The sequence below is a fragment of the Corylus avellana genome, chromosome 1 (assembly GCF_965113065.1).
Source record: "Corylus avellana chromosome 1, dhCorAvel1.hap1.2, whole genome shotgun sequence".
NCBI classification, from domain to species: domain Eukaryota; kingdom Viridiplantae; phylum Streptophyta; class Magnoliopsida; order Fagales; family Betulaceae; genus Corylus; species Corylus avellana.
Window position 1 is genome coordinate 18,053,520 of NC_142490.1, and position 26,074 is coordinate 18,079,593.

At 35.3% G+C, this 26,074-nt stretch overlaps 1 protein-coding gene and 1 long non-coding RNA gene across 2 annotated transcripts; both read left to right on the top strand.

Annotated features, from left to right (window-relative positions):
- Positions 1-6,562: 6,562 nt before the first annotated feature.
- Positions 6,563-12,841, top strand: LOC132170999 (uncharacterized; the record flags this gene model as incomplete). The annotated part of the gene is given in 9 exon segments (XM_088513890.1): positions 6,563-6,759; positions 10,118-10,271; positions 10,368-10,529; positions 10,710-10,760; positions 11,402-11,536; positions 11,747-11,770; positions 11,882-11,993; positions 12,513-12,638; positions 12,786-12,841. Coding segments are annotated over 9 exon segments (1,017 nt in total), but the record flags the coding sequence as incomplete, so codon positions are not given.
- A 788-nt stretch (positions 12,842-13,629) lies between these two features.
- Positions 13,630-15,752, top strand: LOC148588028 (uncharacterized). Its single transcript, XR_015912684.1, has 3 exons — positions 13,630-13,856; positions 13,940-14,035; positions 14,119-15,752. It is a non-coding gene; the product is annotated as an uncharacterized LOC148588028 (long non-coding RNA).
- The last annotated feature ends 10,322 nt before the right edge of the window (positions 15,753-26,074 follow it).

Below are 26,074 nucleotides of genomic sequence, written 5' to 3' on the forward strand. Positions count from 1 at the left end.
AGAAGTAGGCTTTTATATTTATCATATTATGTGTTTTTATATTTAACATGGTATCAAAGCCAAAGGTCTAGGAATTGAACCTTGATTCCGTCAATTTTCCTCATTTAAATTAAATATTCCACGTGTTGGACCTCACCTATTAAAAGGAAGTTTGAACCCATATATAAGGGAGAGTGTTAAAGTAATAGTTAAGTAATTAAATTTATCACTTTCTATCAACTCAGCTTCCTCCTGCTGTTTCGATTGATATGAGTCCCTTTGATGCCCATCTAGAATCAGCAAGTGTAATCAGTCTCGCACAAACGCCCAACATCACAAATGTCACCAGAGAATGCTTATCAAGTCCGAAGTTTTAATATGTTTATAAGCCCTAAAACACCTTAAAATGACATGAAAAGAAAATTTGCCGACCGGATTATAGATGCAGACACACACACACGGATACGAAGTTCCAATATGACAAACCTTGGGATGCAGCTGTTGTTTGGTGTCCACTTCTCTTAGCCGTAGCTGACTTCTTGTTATTCCTTCTTGGTTTCTCTTCCTGGGTGTTCTTCATGCAACCCAAAAAAACAAAGAAACCCAAAAAGACCAAAAAAACACAAAACCAAAAACCCACCATTTTTTCTTCTTCTTTCTGACTGTTTCCAAAAACAAAAATTGATTAGTAATGATTATTATTGGAAATGAAAGCAATTTACTCAAAGTTATATCTAATGCAAATGCGTTTTCATAGTATAAGCCAAAGCAATGTAAATTTTTTTTTTTCCAATTAATTAAAGTAATGTAATATCGAAAGAAGGAACAATATATGCTAGACATTTGTTTCGATAAGATCTTGAATGCTTAAAATTGAAAAATGTATACATCTTACTATTTATAATCACTATACATCTATTAATGATCAGATGATATAAATAGTGGATGGTGATGATGAAGATGACGCATGAAAAGAGTATGAGACTAACAAATACCTGCAGAGATATATGATAGTGAGGATAATCAGTCAAGAATTTGCGCAATACACTCCCACTGGTTAGAGTCCCTCAACAAATCAAGCAAACCTCAAGGAATGTATTGCGGTTTCTATCAGGTTTCGTGGGTTTATATATAATGGTCATGGCATATTACCATATTTCCTTCAAAGTCAACTAAATCACAAAAACTATGGGAGCATTAAGACATGGTCAATGGCAATGAGCTGGGTTTATCACTCTGTTTTTAGTTTTTAGTTTTTTTTTTTTTTTTTAAGAAAGAAACCCCGAGGCTCACAATTAATTAAAAACTAAAACAGAAGTAGCACACGCTATTCTCAATGTGAAAGTAATTAAGTCAAAGGTGACAGTTGCAAGTGTGAAAGCACCGACTACTAATCGAAGCCCAGACAAACCTACTCAAATAATTAATAAAAAATTTAAAAAAAACATATCCGAATTATTTAAACCTAAACTATTAATATTTTTTATTTAAATAAACTTTGTATTAGCTTCCATTATCCTCTTCTTATACAATTTAAATATTCTTTCAAATAAATGTTAGAGGAAAGAAAAAACTTTTTTTAATTTGTAAGAGCGCTAGCAGTTTCCCTAAATTTCATTTCGTTCCCTAATGTAGGGAAAACTCCTAAAACAAAACACCTGAAACATACTCATTGATGTTTCCTAAACCAACGGAACCAAAACTGCTACCCTAAATTAGTTTAGCTTCTTTTAACATTATTTTAATATAAAAATAGCTTTCTCTTTTTCTTCTCTCTTTTCTCTACTATTTATTTGAAACAATATTTAAATGGCTATTTATTTCCTCTCTCTTTTCCCTAGCATTGAAATTTAAAGAATATTTCAATGGGGGTATTGAAAATGTTAGAATATATGATGTGAGATTTGATATTATGAGAATATCTTTGGATTGATTGTAATTGATAAAATCAAATCAGAAATATTCAATAGTGATTTGATTTTATTAATCATATTATTTTTTATTCTCTACACATCCCTATAAATATGGATCATCTGTATTGTAAACAAATCATTCAATAAGAGCTTAATGTAGTTATTTGGGCTTTATCTGTGAACGTAAGTCATGGACCGAACCACGTAACATATTTTGTTTCTTTGTCTATTTTATTACTCCTTATTTGATATTCATAATATTATTAATTTCTTCAGAAAAATAGTAAGAAAAGTTTATTAGGAAGTTTATTTGGTATATATCATGTAGTTTTAATTGGGTAGTAATTTTTTATTTTTTATTTTTATTTTACATATCCGCAGAATGGAAAGTAAAGGTTGTTCAAGTACTATTATCATTTGATCAACATAAATCTTATTTAAGAGCTATCTCTAATATAAGCCTTATTTTAATAAACTTAAATCATTGACTTTAAAAGATGAAACACGTGACTGTGAAACTTAATTGAAATGTAAAGTTTTTTCTTGATTAAAAAAAAAAAAAAAATAAACGCGTGATTGTTTGCATAATATATTTTCGTTTTATATATATTATTCTAATATCATGCATGATGCATGTATCACTCTTTTTTTTTTTTTTTTTTTTTTTCCCAAGAATGAATTATGTTAATATTTTCTCTATCTCTTTTGTATCTTATCCTACAAATTTAATGTATCAATTATTAAATTTATGAACTCATATAAACTCCACACAAATTTAATGATAGATTTATCTATTCACTATGAATATAATTAAAAAATGATTAAGCTAAGCAAAATTAGAAGAAAACAAGGGAAGGGGAAATCTTGTATATCACTTGACAGCCAAGAATGGGACAGGATTTCCTAGTCTTTAGGATCCGAGTTTACGGACTTTGATGTACTCCATGTGCATTCTAGCAACTTGAAATTTCAGACATTATTTAGGTTGTCTGATTAAATTTATCTTAAAATATTGTACATCACATGCGTTCATACATTATAAAATTTTGGAAAACAAAATGTAAATGCGATCATAATTCCTAATTAGTGACGTCTTATCCATAGAAACATTTTTATTTTTATTTTATAAGATGTAAGCTGAGATTCGAATCTCAGCTTACATTGTATGAATAGCAGCACTCTACTGACTTTATAGTAATTTAATTACAACTGGCTTGCAGACAATATTATCGGCTTAAAATATTAGTGCATCACATTAAAAAATTTCAGAAATCAAATTATGACTTGATCATTAGTGACGTCAATCTCCCCCGAAAGCATTGCTTGCGTGTTATCGATCCGTAGGAGCTTCTTGGAATTTTCCTTTAGTATTAAATGAAATTATTTCCTTTATGTATTTTAGATTGTTTGCATTAAAAAAATGTTCCTTGACAACAAAGGAGGAGGACGGGATTCCAAGTCTTGAAATTCTAACAACAGGCTAGGCTTTCAGACATCATTTGGGTTGTTAAAACAATCTTAAAATATTAGTGCTTCACATGCATTCATACACATTACAAAATTTTGGAAGACAAAAATATCAATGCAACATGCTTGTATTTGATCATAATTCAATTTTTAATTTTCCGCTTATAATTATATTTTGTCAGAACAATTTTAGTTTTTGCTTGACTTCAATTCAAGTGTCTTGTCAAGTTATATTGGAGGCAAAGTTTATTGGGTGCCTTGCCGAGTTATACGCTTGGCAAAGTACTCAAAAGACCTCGTGCAGTAACCAACAAGAAGCTTTTGAAAGCAAGTCACCATAAAAGATAATAGACGGCCAAATTAATAAAATGAACTTTTTGGTCTCTGTCTAAAACTTTGTGCGTTAGCAATTCATTACTTATAATATTCTCAAAACAATTTGTGTGATCATGGGCTAATTAATATTTTGGATTATTATGGTGGCCAAAGTTCATTGACCACAAGATCGCTCCAAGAAATCAAAATCTGCTAGCTATTCGGCATCTATTGTTGAGGAACATGGCTGAGCCAAGCAAATATCTCTCGAATAGGAGGAGGGAAAGGCAAGTGAAAACCCACCTTGAAGGTCTCTTTGTTGAGGTAGATCTCGTGGAAGCTGGCCACGACAAGGGGCCCATCATCCATATCGGGAGGCCTTAGGACGACGGTGTCCGAAATAACGTAAAGCGAGTAGAACTTGTTGAACTCCCATATCACGCACCTTGGAACTCCTATTACCAAAACTAATCTAAAAGATGAAAATATTCCCATATTTTTTTTATGAAAAAAAATGCTACGATTTTTTTTTAGTGTTTTTGGCATTCTTATAATTTTACGTGAATATTGTTTTCTAAAATAAACTTACCCCACTGGTCCTTTATATTTATTTTAAAAAATAATATCAATGTAGGATTATGAGAACACCAAAAATAAAAAAACACCATGAGAAACCTAACATTTTTTTTTTTCGTATGGAAAAATATCTTTGGCTATTTAAATAGTTTAGAATAACTGGGGATTTTGTTTTTGTTTTTGTTTTGTTTTGTTTTGTTTTTTTTTTTTTAAATGCGGATTCTTAATCAATTAAGTTTACCTAAAAATCTCCAAACGATATGATTAAGAGTATTGGATCCACATCAAAATCTCATTGGGCCAACCAAGTTTGCCCAGGCTGCCACATCAGCAGGGTAGTTTCGAAATTGCCCCAATGCCCCCTTTAAGCAACTTCAATACATTACAATCTGGAATTTTCTTAAAAACATATTGGGAAACCAGCTTACAGGGCAAAAAGCTCTCTTCTCTCTCCTCAAGTATCCCCACCCTTTTTCTCCCGCAGCCATGGAGCGGTGGCGGAGCACATTAGGGCCAGCAGTGGCTGTCGCCCCCCCCACCCCCCCACCACAAAGAAATTTTTTTTAAAAAAAATTTGTAGGCTGTATTTTTTGAGTTATATGAGCATGCCAGCATTGCCCCTCCAAAAAAACAGAATTTTTTGACTTTTTGAATTGCTTTTTTCCTCCCCAACACACCGTACAAGTCTTCTCTCCGTCTTTCCTTCCCTCTCTCTCCCTCTCAAACGCTCTCTCCCTCTCAGTTGCTTTTTTATTTGCTTTATACTACTTCTTTGCAAGTTGCAAGGACAACTGGATCACAAGACAATGAGACATGTATTTATATTGATGAAAAAATAATTTTTGTTTTTTAATTATTTTATTAAACGAGTAATTTTTTCTTCAAACGAACTTTTTTAATGTTAAACGTACTTTTAAACTCTTCAAACGCAATCTTAAACTAGGCCTTAATGATTTTAGTTCTCTAAAAATGCGTAAGTTGCAATTTTAAGAATCTTCGTTTTTGCATTTTTGTTTCCTTTTACACTAGTACCTACATGTTATCTTATTAATATATCAATATTAGTATATATTACGAAGTTGACCGATATAATTTTTGTTACACACATATTGTATATACCCCCCGGGGGTCTTCTAAGGCTTAAATTGCCTTCTTGGAGGCACCATTTGCCTCATTGAAGGCCCTATCCATCGCTATTGGCAATTTATCTTATATCAACAGCTCCGTCGTCTCCTTCTTCACCGTCAACCGTCCACTCACCACCAACTCCAGCCATCCTTAACCTCAAATCCATCCCCTTCTTGAAATTTTGAGATTTGATTTTTTTAAAATCATATTTGTCCATTTCAGGAAGCTCTACCCCTGCGCACGCCACACCATCAAGACCCTGGGTCTTAGCACTACAAGTCGCTGCCAGCCCCGCCTTCATCCGGCCAACATGCACCGAAGCGTGTTCAACACGCGCCGATGCGTGAAGGCTGGTTCCATCCGCTTCACTACCTCCCACTGGTCTACTGGATCCATTTGTTGTATCCCACCATCCACTGTCAAAGAGTGGCCTTCACACGGTGGTGCGTGGGTCCCACTCACCGGTCGCCAATCGTAACCTTGCCGCCTTCCTTCGATGCTCTTGTTTTTTATTTATTTATTTAGTTTTTTTGTTTGGTTGTTTTAGTGCTCGGATTTAGTCTATTTCTGTGCAGGTTTCATTACAATGTTTCATTGTTGTGGAGGTCTCTAAGTTGCAAGTGTAAAATTTTTCAGGTTGCCACCACGGTTTTCTTCACAAAAAACTCGGATCCAAGTCCAATATTAGGTTACTCGTGCAAGCTGGGGCGGGTTGTGGGTAGCATTTTGAAAAAATTCTGGATACCCGCCCTGCCCCTCAATAACCCTAAATCTAAAAACCTAATACCCACAAACAATAACCCATCTTTTTCTTCAAGCCACCTCTTCTTCTTCTTTCATCTTTCTTTTCTCTTTCTCTCTCTCTTTTGCGCAACTTCTTCTTTCTTCTTTCCTCTTTCTCTCTCTCCTTTGTGCAGTTGCCCCTCTCTCTCTCTATGCTCTGCGCCTCCCACTCTCTCTCACTCTCTCTCATATGTGGCTCTCTTTCGTGGAACCTGGTGATGCCCATACTCGCATAATTGGCCCAAACCCGCACCATCCGCCCCACTCCGCTCCGACCCGCCCGCCTTACACAACTCGAAACCCGACGAATATTGTTCATCATTATCAGCCGGGTTGCGGGTCTAATTTTTAATACCTGCAATCTGCGGGTCAGATACCATAATACCCAATACCCGATCTGATCCGACCTGTGCCCAAAAGTGACAGTTAGCGTGTGTGGTCTACATTTACGTCTCCACTTCATATATATCAGCACCAACAACAACTACAGAAAAGTTGGTTCCCAAGCAATTCTAGAACTCTCTTTCTCTGAAAAGCAATGGAATGTTGTTCTATCCAAATATCGTCGTCTTTGTCTTCCTCTGTTCTCAACCTTCAGGTAACCTCCACACCCAAATAAAAAGATAAAAAAAAAAAAATTGATGAAATTTCTTATTCTTTTGTTACATTTAAGAGTCTCTCTCTTGTCAAAAAGGTACAAAACTCAAAGATGCAGTCTTAATGGTAAAATATTCGGTTAGATGAAAAGTCTATGAAAACGTAAAGAAAAATAGCTTGTGTGTGAAAAACAAAGCTAATGAGTGTTTAGTATGTTAAATGTGTATAAGGTAATCATGCAATATTGAAAATATGGAAGGATGATGGGTGAATTGAAATGGGTATGTTTTATCATCTGGGATTGTTTTAGAAAGAGTAGGGTAGATTAGAAACAATCTTAGCAGTATGAATATTGTCTTTTTTTTGAATTAGTTTTTGGTCTTCCTGTGAGTAATTTTTGCACGGTTATGTCGACTGGACACAAATCATGTTTGCTGCAATGTTCAACTGATTTTACTAGAGCACGGAGCCTGACATTATTACAGATTAAATCTTCACATTTCAAGGAGATAGGTTCGGAAATTATCATGTTCAGTTCAAATTTATAATCAAGTTTATGCTACCCAATACTATTTTAAGGAATCTCTTAATTTGTGACTGTTAAATATATTGGATAATATATTAGAAGCGGAAGAAAGAGAAAGAAGAGAGAGAGAGCGAAAGCACACAATGGACTACATTGTATTGACTCTTATATTAATAATGAATACAGAGGCCTCTATTTATAGAGAGGCAAGTAACCTAATAGATTAAGGAAAAGTAAACCTAGTAGAATAAGGAAAGGTAAACCTAGTAGAATAAGAAAAGGTAAACATAGTAGACTAATAATACTTAAAGAAGTAAATAACAAGTAATATTCTTAACATCCCCCCTCAAACTCAATGTGTAAACTTGAGTTTGGATAAACGAAAAGGGAAAGAAAAAGGAATTCGCAGAAAAAGCTGCTTGTGCCGAAACAATTGCCGAAGTAACACCATAAAAGTTGTTAGAGACCGGTGGATTCTGCCTGAATTTGAGCAATGCATTTAAGCTGGAGCCTGGTTCACTTGGTAGTAATTTGACTTGAAAACCATATACTAGTAATGAAGAAGCTTGCCTAGTCGGCTGAGAAAAGCAAGGCCGGTTAAAAGGGGCTTGTTTGGCCCGTAACCCTTGGACCGTCTCGCCTTGTCGGCTGAACAAAAATCTGACCCATCTAACTAGTAGATCGTCTCGCCTGGTCGGCTGAGATAAGCAGGGCCGGTTGAAGAAGCTAGTCATGCCTGAAACCCTTGGACCGTTTCGCCTTGTCGGCTGAACAAAAGTCTGACCCATCTAACTAGTAGATCGTCTCGCCTGGTCGGCTGAGATAAACAGGGCCGGTTGAAGAGGCTAGTCATGTCTGAAACCCTTGGACCGTTTCGCCTTGTCGGCTGAGCTAAAGTCTGACCCATCTAACTAGTAGATCGTCTTGCTTGGTCGGCTGAGCTAAGTAAGGAGAAAAATGGCCGGTTGAAAATGGCTTGTTTGGCCCGAAAACCCATGGACCTGAGGAAAGATTGGTCTGACCTGAGAGTGCCTACCGCAAGAAGAATGAACCGGATTGAACTGCGCCAAAGAAAAGACTATGGAACCGAATTCAACAAGCATGAACCAAGTTGAACCACATAAAACAAACGCCTAAATTTGGAGAATAATATTGTTTTCTGCCATATAGAGATGCCAAAAGAAAAAATAGACCACAAATTTGAAATCAGGACGAAAAATTGAGTAGAAAACACCTGGTCAACTTTTTTTTTCAGTGGTCAAAGTCAACGGTCAACAGTCAAAGTCAACGCTACAAAAGTCAACCATGTCAAGGTGCTGACGTGGCAGATAGGGCTGACGTGGTGCATAGAGCTGACGTGGCTCTGATGACGTGGTACGCATGCTGGCGTGGCACTAATGACGTGGCATTGATGGCAATGATGACGTGGCACACAGGGCTGACGTGGCTATGATGACGTGGCAATAGTGCTGACGTGTCTATGATGACGTGGCAATGAGGGCCGACGTGGCAAGGATGGCGTGGCACGTGGGTGCGATGGCGCGTGTGGTACACGCGCGAACGGAGGAGGCGTGTACTGGCGCGTGGATCTGACGTGCGAAACTTCTGGGGGCGCGTGGAGGGTCGTATGGAGGATTTGAGGCCTGTTCTGGAATCCTGGGGAGCAGATCTATCGATCGGTGGCCTGAGGGAAGCAATCGGACCACCGTGGCGGCCGGTGGCTGGACGGCAGTGGTGGAATTGCCGAACCTTTGGGCGGCGCGTGAGGGCGCGTGTGGGCTCCGATATGGCTGTGTGCGGTGGCTCTGGGACGGTTGTCTTCCGGGCTTTTCAAGCGGTATAGTGATACGCTGAAAACCTCGAGGAGAAGATAGAGAACCGTGAGGATTAGAGAGAAGGATTCGCCGGATAATACTGGCGGCGCCGGAAAACGTCAAAGACGTTTATTGGAGGCCACAAAAAGGTGGCTCTGATACCATGTTAAATATATTGGATAATATATTAGAAGCGGAAGAAAGAGAAAGAAGAGAGAGAGAGCGAAAGCACACAATGGACTACATTGTATTGACTCTTATATTAATAATGAATACAGAGGCCTCTATTTATAGAGAGGCAAGTAACCTAATAGATTAAGGAAAAGTAAACCTAGTAGAATAAGGAAAGGTAAACCTAGTAGAATAAGAAAAGGTAAACATAGTAGACTAATAATACTTAAAGAAGTAAATAACAAGTAATATTCTTAACAGTGACTAATAATATGAATTTCCAAAATCATTTCCATTTTGTTAAGTTCCGGAACAACTCCTAATCATTTTTAATCAAGCGGATATTTTCTCTCTTTATTTTTTTTCTTTCTATATTGCATCTTTTATGCTGCTCTGTGTGTGTGTGTTGCTAAAGTATATCCAAATTGTTCTTTCAATATTTTGCCCAATTATATCTGTAATTTGTTGTTATTTTGGCGTGGGCATTCATCCATTTCTAATTTTTATTCGGAGTCTGTCGCAATGTCCAGGATTCCTTGGAAAATGACAGATGAATTGAAGTCAAAATACTGTCCATGACATTTAATGAGAACGAGAAATGTACAAATGTTTATATCTCGATTCTACATCTTTATCACTATACTAAAGTTTACTGCATGATTATAGTTGAGCTTGAGTTTTTACATTCCAGCATCTTCAAATTTGTGATTGGTTTAACTTGCATGGCTCAATCAATTGACACTGCAGGGCTCTTCATCACCATATGATAGAAAATTTTCGAACAAATCTTTGCATCCTTGGTTACCGTCCTCTCCGCTTCCTAAACCGTTTCTTCAACTTAATGACAGACCACAGTCGTTTGTTTCCCGAAAAAGCTTAGCTTCTCTCTCTTCAAGAACAAAGAGCAGATCCATATCAGCAGAAGCTGCTAAGCAGAGTTGGGACTTCGGTAGATTTTTGAAAACTATATATTTTTTCAATGGACCCCCATCTCCTGCTAAGGTCAGACATGGTGTCTATTATAACTTTGATCACATCTAACATGGAAAGCTTATCTTGCCCTTACTAACAAGAATTAAATATTGTGGAATTGTGAAGTTCTTTGAATTTCTGATTGAGAAACTATCCAGTCCATCACCTAGTAAACCAGAAAAGGCCATGGATACTTCCAGTATTATCCTGGTAGCTGGAGCTACTGGCGGTGTGGGTAGAAGAGTAGTTGATATCTTACAGAAGAAAGGATTTCCAGTCCGAGTATTGGTATTTCTGCTTTTACCTTCCTAATGTATTTGTAATGCATGCTTACCTGAAAGAGCTGCAAGCCAGTGTAGCATTATTCAAGAAAACAATTTTCCATACTCTCTTAAAACTTTCGGTGTACAATACTGCCTATTTACTTGTTTCGATGTATATCCCCACTCTCATATGAAAAATTCTCAGGTCTGAAATGAAGAGAAGGCAAGAAGGATGTTGGGCCCAGATATTGACTTGGTGAGCTAGCTACCATTTACATTCATACTTTGATGAAATTGTTGCATTAAATTTCTCTTTCCAACTGATTAATTTTATGCCTTCGTCAAAATAATTGTGTTGAAATGTTATATTTGGGTGAATTCCTGAATAGAGTAATATGATCGACAACTTTAGTTTTCTGGCTGCCATTTATTGATAATCAGGTCAACTCATGACGGGTCTGGAGGATGTATGTTTTCTGTGCAAGTATGGTGGGATGGACTTCCAAATTTTGGGTTTATTTCCACCTTCTCTGTTAGTAAAATTATTCATGTCCATCCATATTATGTACTTCGATGTAAAATTTCTTCTTAAGTCGTTGAATTCATATCTGGTCCCGATATAGTTAGATATCTAATTGTGCTACTTTTCCTTGGACTGAAAAAAAAAATGATCTTTTTAGAGTTTTGATATTTGATACTCTCATGTTTTTCAGTAGAGTTTCTTAATCTAATATCCTACCAATATGTTTCTAGTATATTGGTTAACACGAAAATGCAATAACAATCAGAGCCTTTCAGCCTTATTGTATGTAATGAGCATTTTATATGAAAACTTGATTGTGTTTTCTTTCTTTACTTTCTATGCTTCCAACAGTGCCCTTTTCTGCAATATCTCAGATTGTTGGAGACATTACTAAGGAGAGCACTCTGGTCCCTGAGTATTTCAAAGGAGTGAGGAAAGCTATTAATGCCGTCTCTGTCATTGTTGGGCCAAAGGAAGGAGACACTCCTGACAGGGCAAAATACAGCCAAGTATGTTTTTGAAAGCTTTTAAGATTGTGAAAACTCATAGTTTCACATATAGATGTGGAAGAGTTCAATTAGAATATCAATCCCATTGTCATCCAATATGGTGGGCCTATTAGTAATGAAAGTTGTATACATGCCATAATATTTTCCATAGGTTGTTCTTTAACACAATATAGGTTGTTCTTTAACACGATACAAAATATTTTGGTGCAGGGAATCAAGTTCTTTGAACCGGAGGTGTGTTTTATTTTTCCTCAAATTGGAAGTTCATTTCCCCTTTACTTTTGCAAATTATACAAACATGTGGCACTGGATAACTATGAGACCTTATTTAATTGATGAGAGCAGATAAAAGGTGATTCTCCTGAAATGGTGGATTACATTGGGATGAAAAATTTAATCAATGCTGTAAAAGGGAGTGTCGGACTTCGAAAGGGAAAACTACTATTTGGATTTGAAGGTACGCCACTTTCTAGGTGAAAATCTGTGATCTAGAACCAAGATTTTGCATTTGACTGAGTCCTTAAACATGTGGTTACGCTGGTTAAGAGTAAAATAAAACTGAAGTAAGGTACATTGCAAAGCAATCAAGTCCATGTGCAGTATGCCAGAAAGAAGCACAATGAAAACAAAATTTCATTAAGTTATAGATATCATAAAACGTGGATATGAAAATTTAATTTATGACATTGTCTTTTTGTGCACAACGTTTATAATTCTATCATGTTTGTTTTGTACTCTACAAGAGATCAAGAGATTTGGTATTAGTCAATAACAATTCATCCAAGATTATCAATACTCTCTTACATAAGGGGGAAAATGTGTTGACTGTGTGGGTTAGGTAGCTCAATAGACCAATTAATACAGGTCATCAGTGCTTTGAAACTTAACCAAATCTTGAATGTCATTGCTCATTATCTGTTAATGAAACACAAATGTGTCTGTCATTTAGATTTTTTTTCCTGCTCCTATGTTGCAGATAATAATTTGAGAGAACTCGCTTGGGGTGCTCTAGATGATGTTGTAATGGGAGGAGTTAGTGAAAGCACATTTCAGATTGATTTAACAGGCAGCGAAGTTGGTGGACCAACTGTGGTCTTCAAAGGTTTGTTCTTGTTAGAAAACTTCCAACTTTCTGTCTGTGTTTTATTTTCTTGGAGGCAATTCCTTGAGGACAATGGCGAGTAGCTTTCAATCTCCAAATGCTTTGATTTATTCATTTCTTTAGCAATTTTTGGTGTATTTTCTCCAGGTGTTGTTTCCACTGCAAACAATGGTGGCTTTAAGAACAAAGGTAAAATGCAATGATTTAACTTGACTTCTTTTTTTTTTTTTTGATAAGTAAAAAGATAATTAATGATTTATCTTGACTTCTTCATAACCCTGTGTCATATATCCTTTTCTGATCCTTGGCCTGGACTCCTTTCAATGTGTATATGCTGATAAATGGCCTTTCATGCCATCTCAAATGAGCCTAATTCATATTTCTATATGAAGTGTTGGTGGCATTTGTCCAGCTGATCAAGATGTGACTTTTTTTGTAATTTTAACTGATTTTATTGATGCTCCTGATTCTTTAGGAAATGGAATGCAATAATTTCATCTATGGGATGTTCAAACATGTCTTCATTTGATTTATTTCGTGTAACCACCTTCAATCATTGCTGACATGAAATTTTCTATGTTTCTCTGGACTGCTTAGTTCATATAGTTCTGTTATTCACGTAGGTCTGTGGACAATAATTTGTTAGCACAAAGGAGTTGCTTTCCCTGTGGATCTGCTTTCCTTAACACTGACTCCTCCACAACCCCCCCCCCCCCCCCCCCCCCTCCGTTTTTCCCATGGCTCTGGGCCAGACTATGAGATAAACATCACTTAATTGCCAAATCTCTACTTTGAGTGGAGTCTTCATGGATGAGGGAACATTTGTTATTAATGAAGGTTTCTTCTTTTGTTAAAAAAAAAAAAATCTTGGGAAATAAGCTTTTCCTTGAGAGTCTTGCTTGTGCCCAACTTTCCTGCATTTTCTACCCCAATGGATATCCCTCAATTCTTGTTTTTCTCCTCTCTTATCTTGGTTCGTGTTCTGGCCTTTGGAATGAGTTAATTTTTAAATACACTTTCTTGTATGAAGGAAAGAAAACTCATGAATTTGGTTTTCAGAATTTCTCAGTCCCAGAGGATGTTTCTGCATATGAGGGCTTGGAGCTTCGCCTTAAAGGTGATGGTTGCAGGTATAAACTTATCATTCACACTAGCCGCAATTGGGACACTGTTGGTTATACAGCAAGCTTTGACACCGTCGCAGACCAATGGCAGTCAGTGAGTGACATTATAAACCCCTTGATCAAATAGTTGCATGTAATAATCACAATTCACAAGCTGATGTGCCCTTTCCCACCCAGATACGATTGCCATTTTCTTCTTTAAGGCCTATATTTCGAGCGCGAACTGTATCAGATGCCCCACCTTTTGACCCAACCAGTGTTATATCATTGCAGGCATGTTTCTGGTTAATCACTGTTTGTCTATTTTCTGCTGCATGGTTACCTTGTTTCTGACCGACAAATCCAAATTACTGCAGCTCATGTTCAGCAAGTTTGAGTATGATGGGAAATTGAATCCAACTTTTGTGGAAGGTGCATTTCAGCTTCCATTATCAAGCATTCGGACGTATATAAAGGATCTTATATGTTCTAGGCGATTCGTTGTGGCATATGGAGGAGAGGTTTGGTGGTATAGCCGTGCAGAAGGAGTGTGAGTGCACCCAACATGGGGTCCCTACCGATCACTTAGCCGACATGGATGGTCCGAGTATTTGTCGTTGTCAACTAAGACCGCAGAACGCGGGGGCGGGAGACAAATTTATCGTTGAGAGTGAACCTGTCAATCTCTTGCGGGGCGTGGAGTGTGGAGAAAATATCCTACGGCACAAGCTCATGTTATATCACGAGACGCAGGCCTCAAGCTCGACACTCAAAAAGAAAAGGTAAAAATTTTTGACAACAAGGTGCCTAGAGAGGTGGCAGCAAGGAGGAATCAATCGGAGATCCGTTGGCGGTAACATGTGGATGATCGGATGGAGACCTTATGAGAATAGATAGACAGTCTCACTAACTAGTTAGCTAACATGGGCGGTCCAAACGTTCGTCGCTGAAAATCAAATCCGCAATGGAAGACATGGGTTGAGGCGGAGATTTCGCAACAGGCTAACTTGACCCTTATTCACCAACCTCAACTCCATCTACTCAATCTATATGTGGAGGGGGAAGGAGAACTAGTTGATGAGGAGTTCCAAGAATTTGAGTTCCTTAATGAAGAGTTCAAGCATGAAGATATTGAAAATCATTCACAAGGATTCAAGGATTGGGATTCCCCACCAACCTATGATGACGATGTCAGTGAGGTAGATCCGAATGAAAGACCTTTGTCATTCGACCTAATGGAAGAGTACGAAGAAAATGGGTTTTCTCCCATGTTTGGCGGTTTCTACCTGAAAAAGATGACCCATTGGAAGAGGAAGAACCCACAGATGACATCGCAGATTATGAAGAGGTTGATGAAGACCTTCTAGGTGTAGTGTCTAATTTTAATGATGAAGAATTAGGTTATGTTTCCTTGGGGTAGATGATTTCTTATCAAATTCGCATAACATTAATCTTGATGAGTTTTATGTGGATGAGGAGAATTATATGTACTTAAGGAAGACAACGACTAACACATTCTTAAGTATCTTTATGGCATGTGGAAGGGAAAAGGCTCAAGGGAAGCCCGGCAAGCCCGAAGTATGGCAAGGTAGTGTGTGGGGCCTTCAAAATAATCATCATAATCTACCGATGATTAAAAGCATCACGTTTGTTGTGGGGTGTTTCCTTGGATCTTGAGGAAGGGAGAATGGAACAAGTTGACATGGCATCCGAAGGACCGTGAAAAGGACAGTCCAAATTCGAGGGCGAATTCTCTCCAACTTGGGAAGGGTGATGTAGATCGGGATGCTGTCTAGACGAACCTTCATCCCGTTCGGACATGCCTTCATTCCGTCCTAATAGTCTTGCATTCTATCTGGATGGCTTATCTTACCTTTCAGTCTTTTATTTGAGTTAGGTTTCTTTGATAGTCTTTTACTTAGTTTAGTTTTCCTTTTCAATCTCCTATTTGACTTTCAGTAAGGCCATCCACACTATGTTTTGTTTTTAATTCTTGTATTTTATATTTAATTGTGGGATATTGTTTAATTATTAATTTGGAACTTAATTTGATATATTAATGCAAGCTATTGCCTTTGTAGGAAAAGAAATAATATATATATATACAGAGAGAGAGAGAGAGAGAGAGAGAAGGAATGCAAACCGTAGCTGTGTATATGGAAAGAATTGAGAAACAATGAATTTAAGAAAAAGGAAAGCCATGCTCGTGGTCCCATGCGTGTTTCGATAAAAAAAAAATAATAATAATAAAAAAAATAAAAAATAAAAAATAGAAAAAAAAAAAAAAAAAAAAAAAAGAGAAAAGAAGGCCTATGCGTGAAGAGGAATTACACAAAAAACAAAATAAGCCTTTAAATGAGCCCAACCATGCGTGGAAAGGTTGAAGGGTTTTTTATTCTTCTATATATATAGAGAAGTCACACGCACAGAAAGGCTGAAAGCAGGATGGCCGTTCTAGATAACAGGGGAACACGCAGCAGAGTTCTGAACTTCTCTCCCTCAATGTATTTTTAGCTTTAATTTATTTCTTTTTTATTTAAGGTTTAATGTTTAGCACTTTATGTTTAAGATTTATTTTTCATAGTTATGTGTAGCTAATTTCTCAATTAAGATTGAGGATAAAGCCTCACCGATGAAGAACAACCATATTTTCTTGTAAGTTGATATTTTTCGAATATATGGGTTTGATATTTTAATATTTTTACTTCATTTCAATTAGTGAGATGATTATTGAATATGAGTTCAACTATGTTTTTCTCATGAATTAAGATAGTTTTATCAATTGATTTACTTGGGTTTTCATTTATCAAAACATTGGATATTCATTGTGTTTCGTTCTACTGATACATTTGATGATTTGGTTTAAATTAGATATCTTTTATGATTTGTTGTGCAAATGTATACATTTGATGATTTAATTAAATCTTTGAAGCAAAGTAGAACATACATACAATTTTTATGTTGAGAATTTCGAGTATATTAATGACCATGAGAATATGTTGGTATGATTTGGTGGGTATAGATTCCAAAACCTTAGTGCTTTATCTTTTGATTAATTTTACTTTGTTTAGTTTATATTTTGTTTTTTATTCAAAAAAAAAAAAATCATAAATCTTTTGGAACTAGGTTAAGATTTAATTGGTTTAGGTATAATTGTTTTCATAAACATAATTCCTTATGGGTTCGACCTCGCACTTGCAACACTATATTGCAAAACGATTCGTATACTTGCGAGTACATTAAAATTTCACGACAAGTTTTTGTAATGCGACCCACTAAAGTTCACCACTACCTCTAGCTTGTAGGACCGCGAAGACAGAGTGCTAAGAAAGCTTATGATTTGCAACAACTCGGGTTTTGAAATGCTTTCGAGGCGGTCATTCAGGGGGTGGGTTGATATCAATAGTTGCATTGTTAGTCACCGTCTATTGTAGAATTCAATTTTGCTAATTTTGCCTCTAAACAATCAAGCCTTTGATCCAATTTGGAAGATGGTGAAGCCATTGCTGGCTCTGATACCAAGTTGTTACGAACCTAAGTTTGTAACGAGATAAATTAGATTCTAAGGGAATTTGGACCTTCCAAACACAAGGTTTGAAATTAATTATTTTCATGCCTTTATTCATAGCATATCCCCTTTTAAATCAAGGATTCATTACATATTAGATAAAAGATCCAGGGCCAAGTTACCAGAGACTCTTATTGAAATAATAAACTAAGGCTGAGTCATCAAGACTCTTAATGAAATAATATCATAACCCTAATACGGGTAGAATTAGCCGACTTATATTAAAATAATATAACCCCAATTTTTGCTGTTAAGCTCCCTCTTGAGAAATTCCCAATAGATAGATGCTATTATGGTTAATTTTTCTTTCATATTTTGCCTAATTATGTCCGTAATTTGTTTTTATTTTGGCATGGGCATTCATCCATTTCTAATTTTTTATTTGGAGTCTATCACCATGTCGAGGAATATTCCTTGGAAAATAACAGATGAATTGAAGACAAAAATCCTTTCCATGACATTTAATGAGAATGAAAAACTTACTGATGTTTATATCTAGATTCTACATCTTTATCGCTAAACTAAAGTTTACTGAATGATTATAGTTGAGCTTGATTTTTTACATTCCAGCATCTTCAAATTTGTGGTTGGTTTAACTTGCATGGCTCAATCAATTGACACTGCAGGCGGGGCTCTTCATCACCATATCCCAAGATTTCCTTCTTGGCGAGGCAAGCCGAGCCCCAAAATTTCAGCTCGTAACGAGCTAGAGCGGAGCTCAAACTCAAGAAGAAAATCATTTATATCCGGAAACTTCAATACACTCAAATCTTATTATCACACAAAAAATATTACTTCCCAAAAAGAATACAAAAAACAGAAATACAAACTCTTTTTTTATTGGGACAAGATGGTAGTTGGTCTCTATTTTTCTCTCATTGTAGCACCCTTTCTTGTTCTTTCTTATTTTGGCTCCTCCTAAACCAAGAAGAAAACAGTCAGCTCCCTTACACACACTACAGCTCTACCCGATATTCTCTCTTGTTTCTATTCCCCGAAACCAAGAAGAATTCTTTGGGGCTCTCTTGTGTTCTTGTTTGCATAAAGAATAGAAGCAAGGCTCTCCTTATATAGCCTCTAAACTCGGTGAACTTCATGAGTGACTCCTCTAATACAAGTGGTCCTTGGATTTCATTTAGGACAAAAGAATAAGCCTTTTCCTTCTTAGAGAAGGGCAATAATGGATGGGTTTTAAGACATCTTATGTGAACAATCTCCACCTTAACTTGAAACCTCACCACAAAAAACTACATGATTTATAACGTGTCTACTGTTCATTGCATTTTGACACGTTACCATTTAGTAATATGTCAATTTGTGACACGTTACTAAATATTTTAGTAACATGTCAAAATTATTTAGTAATGTGTCAACTAAATCAAAAAGTTTTAAAAAAAAAATTTAAAAAAAATTCGAAAACTTTAGTAACGTATCAAAATTGACACATTACTAAATCGAAAACTTAAAAAAATAAATAATTAAAAAAAATCTAAAACTTTAGTAACATGTCAAAGTTAACACGTTACTAAATGGTAACGTGTCAAATTTGACACGTTAATAAATCGAAATTTTTTTTAAAAAAATCGAAAACTTTAGTAACGTGTCAAAGTTGACACGTTACTAAATCGAAAACTTAAAAAAAAAAAAAAATCGAAAACTTTAATAACGTGTCAACTTTGACATGTTACTAAATGGTAAAGTGTCAAATTTGACACGTTACTAAATCGAAAACTTAAAAAAAAAATAAATAAATAAATAAAAAATTGAAAACTTTAGTAACGTGTCAAAGTTGACACGTTATTAAATCAAAAACTTAAAAAAAAAAATTTAAAAAAAAATTAAAAATTTAGTAACATGTCAAAGTTGACACGTTACTAAATGGTAATGTGTTACTAAATCGAAAACACGAAAAAATTTTTAAAAAAAATTCGAAAACTTTAGTAACGTGTCAAATTTGACACGTTACTAAATTGGAAAAAAAAAATAACGTTACTAAATGTTAGTAACGTGTCAATATTGACATGTTAAGTCAATACTGACACGTTACTAAAATGGATTTAGCAACACCCAAATTCTTAACACGCTAAACACATTACTACACACGTTACTAATATTTAGTAACGTGTCAACCCTATTGATATGTTGCTAAATTACTGTAACTAAAAAATACAATTTAGCAAAATGAATCTCCTCTGGATGCCTCCACCCAAGTCCCTAAGGCCTATCACAATCCACAAGTGACACTCAAGTCCAAGCACCTCTTGAACTTGAGCGTCGGATTTGGTTTAGATAGAACACCGCACTTCTCTACTAGTCCTCTTGGCCACAACTTTCTCTGTTGACTCTTTCTTTCTCTAGACTCATTTGCACCTTTTACCTTTTTTGTCTTGAGCAATTATGTCAATTCCTAAGCTTTGCCTTTCTGTAGTGACTCCACCTCTGTCGGCATGCCATTCTGAAGAAAGGATGAGTCTCCACTATCAGTTATCAGAGTAAAGGAAACCATGTCCTTAAATTCGTACCTCTCTAGTGCTTTTCAATCACATTTTTCATTACCTTTTGCTAAAGAATAAGGCTCTTCTCGGTGCTCTGAATCTCTTGAAAATTCTTCGTTGTCACATATGTTCGTGAGTATACATTGTTCATCAAGCTCCACCTCCACTACCAACTTCCCTTTCTAGCTCTCAGTCGATGCTTCATTCTCACTCTTTCTTAACATATAGGCCTCATCAAACACTACGTCTCTGCTAACAATCTTCTTCTTTGTGACTGGGTCCTAAAGCCTATAGCCTTTAACACTAGAATTCAAACCAAGACAAATACACTTTCTTGACTTTGAATCTAACTATAACTGTTCTCACTTTGAACGTGAACGGATATCAGACGACCAAATATTCTCAACATAGAATAATCAATCGGTTTACTTGACCATACTTCTTCTAAAACCTTAAAGTCAATCAATGCGGTTGGAGATCGGTTGATGATGAAGCATGCATAATTAACTGCCTAAGCCCAAATAGTCTTTCGCAATCTTGCATTCAACCTCATACATCTCGTCTACCTTTTCCAATAGTGTTCTATTGATCCTTTCGATAACTTCATTCTGCTGTGGAGTCCCTCTAATCATGAAGATACAAATAATGCCTTATGTTTTGAAAATTCCAAGAATGTAATGTCTTTGTACTATAACTCATTATTTGATCTCACATACTTTACATTTTTTCTAGTCTAATTTTCCACCTGCACCTTCCATGGTTTGAAGGTGGTGAAAACCTCTGACTTGTGCCTCATAAAATAAATCTAGACCTTTCTTGAAAAGTCATCAATAAAACTGACAAAATAATGTGTATCTCCGTTTGACGCACCGCCATTGATCCCCAAACATTTAAGTGAATATAGTCGAGAACACATTTGCTTGTATAAGACGCCACCTTAAAGCTAACTATTCATTGCTTTCCATACACATTGTACTTGCAGAAACCCAATTTGCATGACTTCACACTTTTCAAGAAATTCCTCTTGTGAAACTCAAACATATTGTGCTCGCCTTAATGACCTAACCACATATGCCACAAAGTAGTACTATCATTATGTGATTTTGCCGAAGTGGACACTCCAGCTCCACCTAACTATGTCCTCGAGTAACTTATACCAATTGCCAATTTTCCTACTCTTCATTATCACCATAGCACCTCTAGTTATGTTTATAACTCCATCTTTGGCAGAATAACCATAGCCCAAAGAGTTCAATGTGCCTAATGAGATCAAATTTTTCTTAAGATATGGAATATATCTGACATTATGGAGTATCCTAACAAGCCCATCAAACATACTGACTTTTATAGTACTTAATTTGTTCAATGACCTTACACCTAGCATCATTGCCTATTTGGACACATGGTATGAACAAGCAGAATCCATGGGCCCTTGGGGGTGGCCAAACCAACTCCAAATTGGCTATGGATGGCTCGTACCACCCCTCAAAAAAAAATTTCAAAATTTTTTTAATTATTTATATTTTTTTATTCATTTTCAAAGTTTTAATTTTTTTTTTAATTTATTTTATTTTTTATTGAGGCATATGACACATGGCATGTTGTGATTGGGTTGACAAGGTGATCCATTAGTTTTATGGATGAAATGCTAACGGAGCTACTAACCCCATATGTATTTACCGATAACAAATGTATCATTTATGATACAAAACATACCATAGGTAGGAAAATAATAATAATAATAATAATATTTTTTTTTTTGAAAACCTTGTTCATTTCTTTAGGAATAGCTATTCCTCTCTCTCTCTTTTTTTTTTTTTTTTTTTAGAGGAATAGTTGTTTCTCTATGTAAGGAATTGAGAATAACTATTTTGGGAATACGACGTTACTAAACAAAAGAATGATTATTTCATTACAGGGATTTATTCCGTAAACCAAACAAAGCCTAAATTCTTACATACTACGCTCAAACCATATATTTGGAAACAAACTTCTTCAATAATCCTAGTACAGGGTTACATTTATATCCACTTATTAAAGAGACGTAAACAAAAAGAACTACGAAGGGTAACGAAAGACTTGAATCAGACTTAACAAATAACATATATAAGACTCGACGTAAACAAAAAGAACAGTAAGGAAAACATAAGTCAGACTTCAACGAAAAAAAAGTCGATCGATAAGAGAATTCCATAAGCCAAAGACTTCCACTTCTCTTATTGACGTTGTTGTTGCAAACCACCTCCCAAGCAAAAGCTGATGGATGAAAATAAACTGATGTGTACTGTACTGTCGTATGTCAAATAGCTTATTCCTGCTATTTGTGTGTTTTTTTTTCTCTGGGCGTTCCTCGTGTTGCTTGGACCTGAATTGCTTGGCTTGGAGGAATGAGCTTGACCGGCTTTCATTCCATTTCCATTAATTGTCAAACGGGGTATCTCCCGCTTATACGATGTATGTGACCTTAGCATATCTAGAATCAGTAAGTAAAACTAATTAGTCTCGCACAGACGCCCAACATCACGAATGGCACCAGAGAATTAATGCTCAAAGACGTCGAAAATTTTAACATGTCTAAAAGCCCTAAAATACCTTTAAATAAGTTGAATCATTTAATCAAATACTTTTAACACCCCCTCACGTATAGGATAAATGTTCATTTTAATAGGTAAGGGCCAACCTAGACATGAAATACTGAATTGAAATGGAAGTGAATGATTGAAATAATGTTTAAACCCAAGAACCCTAGCTCTTATACTATGTTAATCATAAAAACTTAAAGAAATAGGAAGAGACAAATTTATTCATTTAATTAATCAATAATTTAACAAACACATAGATCCAAACTTTCAATAGGATTACTACGTTGATTATACCTGTGTATGAATGATCTTGGTTGGCTTCCATTCCATCTCCATTAATTGTCAAAAGGGGTATCACCCTCTTAAGTGACGGATATGACATACGGCACACATCATCATCTAGTAAAAATAAGTATAATTAGTCTCGCAAAGACGCCCAACATCACAAATGTCACCAGAGAATGCTCAAGGTGGTCCAAGTTTTAATATGTCTGTTAGCCCTAAAATACCATAAATGACATAGCATGAAAATTTGCAAACTAGATGATATATATGCAAACACACACACATCCGAAGTTTCAATATGATTACTCATGGTGATTGGAGGTGAATCATTTATCTTGGAGGAATGATCTTGGTGTTAAAGTAATGGTTAAATGATTAAATTTATATCTTCCTATTAGCTTTAAGCTTTTGAGATAACTGATTGTTTAACATGGTATTAAAGCCAAACGTCCAGGAATTAAATCTTGACTCCGTCAATTCTCTCAATTTAAATTAAATATTTGAGCATCGCCTATTAAAAGGGAGTTTGAACCCATACGTAAGGAGGAGTGTTAAAGTAATGGTTAAATAATTAAATTTACCACTTTCTATCATCTTAACTTCCTCCGACTGTTTCGATTGATATGAGTCCCTTCGATGCCCATCTAGAATCAGCAAGTGTAATTAGTCTCGCATAGACGCCCAACATCACAAATGTCACCAGAGAATGCTTATCAAGTCCGAAGTTTTAATATGTCTATAGGCCCTAAAAAACCTTAAAATGACATGAAAAGAAAATTTGCCGACCGGATTATAGATGCAGACGCACACACACACGGATACGAAGTTCCAATATGACAAACCTTGGGATGCAGCTGTTGTTGGGTGTCCACTTCTCTTAGCCGTAGCTGACTTCTTGTTATTCCTTCTTGGTTTCTCTTCCTGGGTGTTCTTCATGCAACCCAAAAAAACAAAGAAACCCAAAAAGACCAAAAAAACACAAAACCAAAAACCCACCATTTTTTCTTCTTCTTTTTCACTGTTTCCAAAAACAAAAATTGATTAGTAAAGATTATTATTGGAAATGAAAGCAATTTACTCAAAGTTATATCTAATGCAAATGCGTTTTCATAGTATAAGCCCAAGCAATGTAATTTTTTTTCTTCTAATTAATTAAAGTAATATCGAAATAAGGAACAATATATGCTAGAAATTTGTTTCGATAAGATCTTGAATGCTTAAAATTGAAAAATGTATACATCTTACTACTTATAATCACTATACATGTATTAGTGATCAGATGATATAAATAGTGGATGGTGATGATGAAGATGACGCATGAAAAGAGTATGAGACTAACAAATACCTGCAGAGATATATGGTAGTGAGGATAATCAGTCAAGAATTTGCGCAATACACTCCCACTGGTTAGAGACCCTCAACAAATCAAGCCAACCTCAAGGAATGTATTGCGGTTTCTATCAGGTTTCGTGGGTTTATATATAATGGTCATGGCATATATATTAGCACATTTCCTTCAAAGTCAATGGCAATGAGCTGGGTTTATCACTCTGTTTTTTGTTTTTTTGTTTTTTAAGAAGGAAACCCCGAGGCTCACAATTAATTAAAACATAAAACAGAAGTAGCACACGCTATTATATTCTCAATGTGAAAGTAATTAAGTCAAAGGTGACAGTTGCAAGTGTGAAAGAACCGACTACTGAAGCCCAGACACTCCTACTCAAATAATTTTTAAAATTTTTTTATTATTAATTGGGTTGTTGAAGTAATTTTTTATTTTTTTATTTTTATTTTACATATCCGCAGAATGGTAAGTAAAGGTTGTTCAAGTACTATTATCATTTAATCAACATAAATCTTATTTAAGAGCTATCTCTAATATAAGCCTTATTTTAATAAACTTAAATCATTGACTTTAAAAGATGAAACACGTGACTGTGAAACTTAATTGAAATGTAATGTTTTTTCTTGATTAAAAAAAAAATAAAAATGAAACACGTGATTGTTTGCATAATATATTTTCGTTTTATATATATTATTCTAATATCATGCATGTATCACTCTTATTTTTATTTTTTTTTGAAGAATGAATTACATTAATATTTTCTCTCTCTTTTTTTTATCTTATGGTACAAATTTAATATATCAATTATTAAATTTAGGAAAATTATATCAAAACACTTTGGGTAAACGCGCCAAAAATTTTTTATCATGAAGTTTTTTTTTTTTTTTTTTTGACAATTTACTCCTTGAGTCAATTAAAATGTTAAGAAAATCCCTACCGTCAAATTTTTTTAACTGCCGTTAGATTGGTTGAAATGCACCGTTTTACCATGTCAACATAATAATTTTTTATTAATTTAATTTAAAAATTAAATCTAAAAAAAAATAAAAAGAAATAAAAAAAGAATGAATGGGTGGCCGCAAGCCACCCCACAAGGTTGGGCAGCCACCCCCGGAGGGGTTAGGGGTGGCTAAAAATCCACCCGTAACCCCTATTGGGTGGCTTGCGGTCACCCTAGGGGGTTAGGGGTGGTTTTCCGGCAACTCCTAACCCTAAGGGGATGGATTACGGCCACCTCATAGGGATTAGGGATGGTTTTCCATTCTTTTATATGTTACTATTAAAAGAGTGGTACTGCTGATGTAACGCTTTATTGATCATTAGATTTATTTTTGACACATATGTTATATTCAAATAAAAAAAAATGATTGAAAATGAGAGAGCAACTACTCTTGTTTTAATTCCCTCTCGTGGTCGAAGTCTGGATTATATGCTTTCTTTCTTTCTTCTTCAATTTTTTTTTTTTTTTTTAACATGTCCACACAAGGGAAAATGGATGAGAGATTCAAATCCACACAACAAAATGTCAAAATCAACCCACCATTAATATAAATAAATATAAGTTCTACCCTCCAGAAAGTTATTGTTAATGCAAAGAAAATAGTATAATCTTTTTAAATAGAAATGAGAAAGGAAAAAAGAGCAGGCTGCGCGCCAATTAACAGGACAAAAATTTTCTCAATTTTAAATGAAATAGATAGTATATTCATTTCATGACAAGGATTAAAAGTTTGTGTATTCAACAGGTAGAAATTTCACCTTATATAAATTTTTTAAAATGTATGTTAATATTAACTTCATATAAATTCTTAGATATATATATATACCAACTTTAAATCATTTTAAATGAAGATAATACTAGCTATTCCTACCTAACGGCCTTGACTTTTTATTTATTTAGTGATCTGCCATTTCTTCCGTAAGGGTTTGGTGGTTTACGGTGCTTAAGGTCAAAAATGGAAGGCAAAGATTTTTTTTTTTTTTTTTCCTAATCCAATGACTTAAAAAAAAAATTGTATGAATAGCAGCCCTCTACTGACTTTATTGTAATTTAATTAC